The sequence below is a fragment of the Odontesthes bonariensis genome, chromosome 21 (assembly GCF_027942865.1).
Source record: "Odontesthes bonariensis isolate fOdoBon6 chromosome 21, fOdoBon6.hap1, whole genome shotgun sequence".
NCBI lineage: Eukaryota > Metazoa > Chordata > Actinopteri > Atheriniformes > Atherinopsidae > Odontesthes > Odontesthes bonariensis.
The window spans coordinates 2,160,755-2,170,700 of NC_134526.1; the positions used below are offsets into that span (position 1 = coordinate 2,160,755).

The window sequence follows — 9,946 nt, forward strand, 5'->3', positions numbered from 1 at the left end:
GGCCTACAGGGCAGTGGAAGGAGCAGCTCCTTCATACCTCCAGGCTGAGGTCCAGTTTCAGACTCTGGTGCTGGCCTACAGGGCAGTGGAAGGAGCAGCTCCTTCATACCTCCAGGCTGAGGTCCAGTTTCAGACTCTGGTGCTGGCCTACAGGGCAGTGGAAGGAGCAGCTCCTTCATACCTCCAGGCTGTGGTCCAGTTTCAGACTCTGGTGCTGGCCTACAGGGCAGTGGAAGGAGCAGCTCCTTCATACCTCCAGGCTGTGGTCCAGTTTCAGACTCTGGTGCTGGCCTACAGGGCAGTGGAAGGAGCAGCTCCCTCATACCTCCAGGCTGAGGTCCAGTTTCAGACTCTGGTGCTGGCCTACAGGGCAGTGGAAGGAGCAGCTCCTTCATACCTCCAGGCTGTGGTCCAGTTTCAGACTCTGGTGCTGGCCTACAGGGCAGTGGAAGGAACAGCTCCTTCATACCTCCAGGCTGTGGTCCAGTTTCAGACTCTGGTGCTGGCCTACAGGGCAGTGGAAGGAGCAGCTCCTTCATACCTCCAGGCTGGGGTCCAGCCCTACACCCCCGCCCGACCACTTTGCTCTGCGGCCTCCAGGCGGCCGGCTGCCCCCTCACTCAGCGGTCCCTGCGCACCATCCACACGGTCACGGCTTTTCTCTGTTCTGGCGCCCCGATGGTGGAACGATCTCCCGACTGATGTCAGGACAGCTGAGTCGCTGCCCATCTTTGGCCGCAGGCTGCAAACCATCTCTGCAGGAAACACTACCCTGACCCGCCCTCTGAGGACATCACCTGTTTCCTCCCAGCTCCTTACGCACTTATTTGTTTCCTAAACTGTCTTCCCAGTTGTCTCGGTACCTAACTTACCGCACTTACTCTAGCACTAGTTTTGCTCTTAGCTGTTTGGTTTTGGAAGGAAATGCACTTATGATTCCTTGTGACCTGAAGTTCTTTTGCCTACCGATGTGGAACACACTGATTGTAAGTCGCTTTGGATAAAAGTGTCTGCAGAATTAACGTAATGTAATGTAATGTCTTCCAAAGGTTTATTAATTGATATCAATTCCACACTTGAGTTCGCTACAGCCGCTCTGGCTCTAATGATGCAGATGTGCCGTGTAGCATTACTTGATAAAATATAAGAATTTACCAGAGGTTCTCACTATCTCAATAAACCTTATTTAACCTTGTATGTGGAGCACCACCTTCAAAGAAGGAAAAAGACAGAATCTTGTGATTCTGGTATGTGAAGTTAATATTTAAATTAATAATCAGTCTCATATCTCGCTACTTTCGTGAATTCTCATTTGGTTTGACAGACATTATGCAAAGGAAGTGTGGCAAGGAGCGGAGTAAAGGATGATATTTTTCAGGGCCAACAGCGCCACCTGGGGACTTTCACCTCAGGTTATGACAACTGAAACCTGCTGTGAGGACACAGGCTGAGGAGGCAGAGACAGTAAAGTAAAGAAAATATATTTATTGAAAATAATATTTAGGAATAAAACTTAAGTAAAACTGCTGCGAAGAAACGAGAGAAGACGAATTCAGTTAATTATTTTTATTAACAGAAAGCTAAAAGGCCGGCTATAACAATATTAAAAGCCAAATGACTAACAGAGAATTAAAATCAGTGGGCGGGGCCTCAGTGGAAGGCATGCTGCTGGATGTGTGTCTCTTTCTTAAGCTGCGGGGCAACACTACAACTGAAAAGCCACCACAAACACTAAAAGTGCCCCAGGGTACTTGCATGCCAAAACATGAAGTGAGGTCCTCACCGCAGTGCCCTTCCACCTGATGACACCCAGGCCACACTGAGACTAAAAAAAAGGAATGACAGAAGGTTAACAAACCGAACACTCAATCAAATAATCAAACTAAAGGACAAAGAACTACACAAGCAAAAGAAAAGTAGAACGAACCAAACAAAACTGCACAGCAGAACTGTACAATCAAATTAATAAAAAAAACAGCACAGAAGCAAGTATACCTAAAAAGATAAAAACATGTTAGGTGGAACCAAAGATGGCATCACACTTGCAGGATGAAACGGGGACCCGACTCACCACCTGGATCAGGTCCCCACACCAGCTCAGCAAGAGGCTGAAGGAGCCATTTTGAGCCGTGGATGCATCAGGCGCCACATGGAGTCCAGCTGAGGCTCAACATCCCTGGCTGACCAACTGAGGAGATTATTTCACATGAAGAATGAACAAAATTAACTGTGAAAGTGGAAAATAACTCAAAGAAACAGCGAGAAGTGAAACAGAGAAACACAGAGCTGTGCAGTAATGTGTCCCAGTTTAACTCGTTCTGTGACTTTAACAGAGAAACTACATCAGTTTAGTTATTACTAGGGCTGGGCGAGTTACCTCCTTATTATTTAACGCCAACAAATATTTTATCGCGCATTAACGCAGGTTTTATTATTTTTATTTATTTAAAAAAAAAAAAAAAAGTTCAGAGAGACAGGAAGCAGGGGACAGAGAGAGGGGGAACAACATGCAGCACAGGGCCGTCCGATGTGGGACTCGAACCGGGGCCAGCTGCAGCGAGGACTATAACCTCTGTACATGGGGCGCCTGCTCAGCCCACTACGCCACGGACCACCCCTGTTTTATTTATTTATTTTGTAAAAGTCTGTTGCTCACAGGCTTTTATTCTGTAAAAGTCTGTTGCTCACAGGCTTTTATTTTGTAAAAGTCTGCTGCTGTCTGCTGTGGAACAGGAAAAGAAAGTAATCGGCGGATCCACCAAACCTGGAGAAGGGTACGGAACTTTTACTCGGCCATTTTCATGTTAAAGTTCTTCCAGACGGCGGAGTCGACAGAACCAAAGTCATCTGTAAACTCTGCCAAGTTGAATTGTCTTCTCAGCGTAGTAGTTCCAGTCTAAAATATCACTTAAAGGCAAAACACACAACTGATAGCAGCAAGTCATTCAAGGAAACAGACAGTGGAGCGAGGCTTCTACATAAAAACTACAGAAAGATGCTGATGTTAAAAGTGTGTTTGCACAACAAATGTTATGGCACTTTCATTCATATGGCAGCACATTTAAAACTAAATGCTAAAAGCTATACGCTACTTTTGGATTCATTTTTGGATTCTGCGTACAAATGCGATTAATCGTGATTAATCAGGGAAATCATGTGATTAATTAGATTAAACATTTTAATCGTTGCCCAGCCCTAGTTATTACACATCTCACTGAACGCTCTGCAGGGTCACAGACACCTTTCCAGGTAACATCTGCATTGAGGAGGATGAGGTGTTAATGTATGGAAACATCCTCTCAGTGAAGGTGTGTGTGAAGCTGTGAATGTGTGTGTTAGTATCCAGGTCAGAGAACGACAGCTTTCCTCTGTCCCAGTCCAGATTCACTCTGATCCTCCGGAGCTTCTTCTTCTGTACTGAGAGAACAATGGAGGAACCTGGTAGTGACCCTGCTGAGTATTTACCTTCATAGAACTGGATAAACCAAACTTTAGACAGCGGCCGTCCTTTTCTCTGAGCGGACTCTGCTAACAAACCCAACGTCCAGTACACTCCATCTCCAACATCGACCCCCCAGCTGTGAGTCCCTGAGTTAAAGCCCTCAGAACTCAGAACAGAGAAGTAATAATCAAACCTCTCTGGATTATCAGGACGCTGCTGTTTCTCTCCTTTACTCACAGCGGTCAGATCCTCAGACAGGATGAGAAATGGACCAGCAGTGTTTGGGTCCAGAATGAGGGGAGTGTATTGGACCGTGTCCTTCATCTTGTTCCAGATGTTGAAGGCCAGGTTGCCCAGGTGTTTGGCCTGGTCTATCAGAGCTCCTGCAGGCAGCTGTGGACCATCCAGCAGGGGGCAGCGCTGGACTCTTTGCACTGCAGCCTGGTAGTGGTTCAGGAATGAGACGTCTTCAGCTCTCAGCTCCTCCTCTGTGGCTCTGACTGTGTCTGACAGAGCTGCCATCTCTCTGCTCAGAGCCTCCATCTTCTCCTCCATCATCCCACTCTTCTGCTGCTCTTCCTCCCTCAGTGCAGCCAGCCTGGCCTCCTCTTCCTCTGCTAAAAACTGCCGAAGCTTCTCAAACTGCTCCTTAATCTGCCTCTCTGTGACTCGGGCCTGGACCTTCATGTGTTTTGCTGTCTGATCAAACTTCTCTTTAACTTTCTTCTGGAGCTCCAGTTTCTCCTTTAAGGGCTCCAGAGTTTCCTGAAGGTCCTTCCTGTGTTGCTGTGCAGCTTCATCGATGGGTCTGAACTTGTGGTTGGAGTGTTTTTCTGAGTCTCTGCAGATGTGACAAACCGGCTGCTGATGGTCCAGACAGAAGAGTTTGAGTTTCTCAGAGTGCAGACTGCAGAGAGCCTCTGAAGCTCTGTGAGCTCTGTCCTGTACGAAGGACTCACACAGATTCTTCAACGCCAGGTTAACAGGTGGTTCATCTCTTGAAGATCTTCTCCTACAAACTGGACACTCTTGTGTTTGCTTCTCCCTCCACCAGCTCCTCAGACAGTTTCTACAGAAGCTGTGGCTACATGACAGAATAACAGGATCTTTGAAGATGTCATGACAGACCGGACAGCGGAGATCCTCCTCTGACCTGGAAGCCATTTAGTCTCCGAGTGAAGCTGAAAGCAGAGCAGAAACTCAGTATATTCAGTAATGGCCGCCCTCCCTCCCCTGCTAAAAGCCCTCAAACGTACCTTCCCTTTGAGTGGAGTATCTGTGACGCTCATGAAATGTGAGGTCACATTTTATGTAATTTTGTTTGTTTTAGTTTGAAAATATTATTTCTGTGAAAGAAATATGTTAATATTTGCCAAAATGGTCCATTATTACATCTTGGTAAGAGCGCAATTAAAGAGCTTTTCAGTGTCACCAGTAGGGGGCAGTGTGGGCAGTGTGGGCAGTTGCTTCTCCGCCACTCTTGTTTACTTCCTCATTCTACCGAGCGAAGCTGCACTGAACAGAAGCTAACGGTCGCCTGTCTCATTCTTTCTCCTGTTTCACAGGTTGGTGGTGTTTTAAAACTTATATTACTCACATTTGTGAGCAGTTTAACTGCTCGGTCCCTAATAACGAGCGATGGCAAGTCATCCAACTTTGAGGCGTCGCCACGCCCACACTCTTTAAGTTTTGAAAAGGTTTCTCCACGACTCCCCCCCTCCCCATAAGAGTGACCTGGCCAAGTTTGAAGCTTGTAGCATTGTGCGTCTGGGCATGATGAATGAGTGTACCGACTTTCGTTGTCCCACGCAAAACTAACCACAATGCAGGGACCATTTTTAAGTATCGTAGGGGGCGCTACAGAGTTAATGAGCGACTCCCAAAAAAACAGAAGTCCAGATTTGCCATGTCATCAACGGGCAGATCGTTCCTGGTGAATTTCATGAGTTTTCAAGCACCTTTTTCAAAGGATAAGAATAACTAGGGGGCGCCACTGAGCCATTTTGCTCCGCCCACACACGATACCCTTTACATACGTACGAGGTCGTCAGGGTGGACGTGTGTGCCAAGTTTCATGACTTTGCGATGATGATAAGGTTTTCAAAACACCAACCCCATGACACGATTTTCACCGCCTGGCCACGCCCACACCGTTCAGAGTTTGGAAAACTTTCTCCATGATTTTTCCCCCCCATGTCTTAAGAGTAACCTGGCCAAGTTTGAAGCTTGTAGCATTAAATCTGTAGGAGGAGTTTGATCAAATGCGAGGTGTGGAAAAAACAAGATGTTTCCAACCACCAGCAGGTGGCGCTATAGGTGGATGTCGCTATGATAACATGTACCCGTTCAGGCTGGGTCCAGCATTCACCGTATGAAGTTTGGGACAGATTGGATAATGTTTGTGGGATTTATGAGTGACTTAATTTTTTGTGGCGAGTGATGGCGAGTCATCAAACTTTGAGGCGTCGCCACGGCCACGCCCTTTAAGTTTTGAAAAAGTTTCTCCATGATTTCCCCCCCATGCCTTAAGAGTGACCTGGCCAAGTTTGAAGTCTTTAGCATTAAATCTGTAGGAGGAGTTCGATCTTATGCAAGGCGTGGAATCGGTCAAAAACGGCACGAAAATGCACTTTCCATCCAAAATGGCCGCCTTGCTGTGGACGTGGAACCATGGCAACATGAGATGTTTTTGTGCGTCTGGGCATGATGAATGAGTGTACCGAATTGCGTCGTCCCACGCGAAACTAATCCCAATGCGGGGGCCATTTTTTAAGTATTTAAGATGTTACTCTCAAGACAGGGGGGAAAAATCATAGAGAAACTTTTTCAAAATGAATTGACAGATGAAGACGGGGAGGGGCCTATACAGTTCCTCTCTGTCTGTCTGGCCCTCCAATGTTGATTGGAGGGCCCAGAGAGGAACTGTTAACATTGGTTAAATTAAAGTAAATTAAATTACATTAAAGGCCAGCCCAACTACATTAAAACTCTATTTTTAGGGACCGAGCAGTGAAACTGCAAGGACCATTTTGTATCTGTAAGGTTTATTATTATTCCGCCGTCTTATTCTTTGCAAAAGGTGCTCGAAAACTCGAAAATTTTGCGAGCGCCACCTGCCAGTCGACGACATGAAAGAATCTAAACGTTATATTTTTGGGAGTTGCTCATTGACTCTGTAGCGCCCCCTACGATGCTTAAAAATGGTCCCCGCATTGGGGTTAGTTTCGCATGGGACGACGAAATTCGGTACACTCATTCATCATGCCCAGAGGCACAAAAAAGCCTCCTGCCGCCATGGTCCCACGTCCACAGGAAGGCGGCCATTAGGTCCTTAAAAGCACAATAAACGTCCGTTTTCAAAATAATCAACTCACCGGAGTGGTTACTGGTGTGCACTGGTAATCCATATCAAATTTCGTGGCGAAAAGTTGCTTCTGTCGTGTTTTATTTGACATTTTGTACTGGATGTTCGTTGATATTACTCCGCCACCGCGAAGAAAATAGTGCGAGCATGAACGAGCTGCCAAATAAAACACGACAGAAGCAACTTTTTGCCACGAAATTTGATATGGATTACCAGTGCACACCAGTAACCACTCCGGTGAGTTGATGATTTAGAAAACGGACGTTTATTGTGCTTTTACGGACCTTTTAAGACATGCGCATGACTTGCCGTTCTGAAGCAGGTTGAGAAGAATCTAAATTAGGCAAATACAGCAGTAAACATCAAAAAAGCGGTGAGGGGGGTTCTAAAACATTGCAGACGACTCAGAAAAGAGGCTTAATGTTGAAAATACCAAGTTAAGTTTTCCTTTAAATCGGCTTTTCAAAAACTGCATGTTTTTGTGATTGGGTGGCGTACTGAGACATGTCTTCTACTCGGACAAATGATAAATGACTCTTCTTCCAATAGGCTGTTCAGGCTGTTTGTAACGGGGGCACAGCTGAGCATAGAGCGCAGGCCTGTGTCCGCTTTAGTGGGCTACAGGACCGTACGCTGGTGATTTAAATGTGAGCATGCTTTGTAAAGTAAGCACGCGTTTTCCTGACACCCCTAAAAAGTATTCATATGAGCCCTCTCACTCCCTGTAATATGGAATTTGTTTTAAATATTTTGTTTGGATGGAGGGAATCCACCATTTTGAATTTTGCATGTGGCATGGCTCACCAGCACCCTGAAGAAGACAACTAGCCCTACTTGGATTTTTTTATATATAATTTTTTGTTTCTACCATTTTGTATTTTTCAGTCAAGTTACTAATCTGGAATGCGTTTTAAATATGTTTGGATGGAGGGAATCCACCATTTTGAATTTTTCATGTGGCATGGCTCACCTAGCCTAGAAATCTAGACGCCCCTAGCGGCCGCAAATGGAATTTGCTCCGGGGCTAGTCTAGTCACTTGTGGTCGTTTTGCAACGTTCCAAATCAAAACTTGATCGAGTCAATCAAATCGTGAGGAGCGGGGTCGGAGGCCGGGCTACCTAGTGACGACAGAGGTGCCACGTTTCAGTGTGTAGTTCCAGAGAGAGGTAAAAAAAAAAAAAAAAAAAAAAAGTCCCAGAGAGAGGTAAACAATGGCTGCGCCCGGCGAACAGGCTTTCCCCAGTCGATTGCGAGCATGATGTACCGGAGACGGCGGGCCGATCTTCGTCTCAGAGCTGACAAAACTCTCCGGTAAGGCATTTGAACGCTCAAATTCCGTTAACGGGACGAGAGCAGTCAAAACGGCAAAACAGGAAGTGCGTTGCTCACTGCGGCTAGCTTTAGCAGCGCTGAATTCGTCTGAACAAAATTGTAAATAGCCGGTATTTTGTCAGATTTTCAACACCTTGGGGGTCTAAACGACTACTTTCTCTCCTGAAAATGTTTCAAATGTTGCTAAAGTTTACAGAGTTTAGAGCTTAAGAGAAATCAGCTTTTCAGGCCATAGACTACAAACCACGTCGCGTTGACTACATAAAACTTCTTCATCGCTCTGATTGGTTGTTGCGCCATCCTATTGCGTGGCGTTGAACTTGACAGACAGCCGTATATCCCGCCCACACTGCTACCCAGCGTCACTAGACCCCTGTACAGCTTTTTGCTGTACGGGTCGGGCTTGCTAGGCTATGGCTCACCAGCAACCTGAAGAAGACAATTGGGCCTACTTTGATTTTTTTTAAATATTTTTTTTGTTTTTTCCATCATTTTGCATTTTTCAGTCCAGTTCCAAATGTACTGAAAATAAAGTACTCACAGTAAAATATTTACAAACTGAAATATTTTGTAATGTCATTTTTTCACATAGAACACTTAGGTAGGCCCACATCTGCGTTTACTGCGAACAGGCCTTGAGTGTGGGATCATGTAACTACACTGGCTGCATGAGATACACCTTTTATCTTTACATTTTACATCTGTTCATAACTTTCAATAACTTTAAACACAGTACCTTATCTCTGCTTTAAATATCTCATTTTTTAAAAATTCTATTTTTTTTTTAAACAGGAAGTTGGAGCTCGCTGCAGTCGTCCTCTCCGTGTGTTTACTGTCAAATCTGCAACACGATGTAATGAGATGTTTTGCGAATATCCAACTTAAAAGTGCCTTCACCTGAGTCTCAGAAGCCCCTCTGAGTGGAGTATCCAGTAAAAGTGAGTTCACCTGAGTGTCAGAAGCCCCTCTGAGTGGAGTATCCAGTAAAAGTCTGAAAGGGAATCCGGCCGTCTGCAGGTCCGAGCCGTTCACGGCCGGATGTAGAAATATCTCCAGCTGTTCGCACCTCTGGCGCAGCTCAGGTAACAGGTCCGGGGGTCCAGTGTGTCGGAGGGTCTCCTTCTGTCACACAGAACCGGACTCACCGTGAGATGGAGCCGGTCAGAGCAGAGGTGCCGCAAACACTCCCAAACTCTGAAGTTCACTTTCGGTTCTCGGATTAAAGGGAGGGGCTTAACACTCTGACACTTCTCCAGAAACACACCTGTAACTCTGGGACTTTCTCTCACTCAAACATACAAGTGACGCCATTAAAAACCTTGAAACTTCCACTTTTCAAATATATATGTATTAAAATAAATGATATAGCTGGGCCTTTTTAAAGAGAGTGAACAGGAATCTTGGGATTTCCTGTCCTCTCTGACTGCAGCAGCCTGCCAGGCCACACCTATCGCTGTTCACATGTTAAAGGGACAGTTCGCCTCTTCTGACATGAAGCTGCGTGACATCCCATATCAGCAACATCATTTCTGAACATAGTAGTCCGGCCAGTTGGCTGGGCTTTAAAGAATAAAAAGGTCTGCTCCAGGTGTGGCTCATTCCAGAGTGGAGGCTCAGTGAGTCAGGAGCAGAAATGCATGAAAAATGGAATCTGACACCCGGGTTCATGTTGTCATGGGGACAGAAAGTCAGCTGGACCCTGAAGACATGTTTCAGGCTGAGAGTTACTGCCAACAAGAGGCGCTGCAGTTATTAACTGTTAACTTTCTGATCCAGTTCTGTACAAACAGTCCTGATCAGCAGTTCT

General features: G+C 45.8%; 1 protein-coding gene across 2 annotated transcripts; it reads right to left on the minus strand.

Annotated features, from left to right (window-relative positions):
• Positions 1-2,863: 2,863 nt before the first annotated feature.
• Positions 2,864-9,545, minus strand: LOC142372041 (nuclear factor 7, brain-like). Of its 2 annotated transcripts, none has more exons than XM_075454815.1 (2): positions 9,088-9,545; positions 2,864-4,623 (listed from the first exon to the last, which is right to left on the minus strand). In XM_075454815.1, the coding sequence occupies exon 2, from the start codon at positions 4,604-4,606 to the stop codon at positions 3,212-3,214; it is 1,395 nt and encodes a 464-aa protein (XP_075310930.1). In that variant the 5' UTR covers positions 4,607-4,623; positions 9,088-9,545; the 3' UTR covers positions 2,864-3,211. The 2 variants fall into 2 exon arrangements, with proteins under 2 accessions (XP_075310930.1, XP_075310929.1); XM_075454814.1 differs by having other exon boundaries at positions 9,037-9,545.
• Between the last annotated feature and the right edge of the window lie 401 nt (positions 9,546-9,946).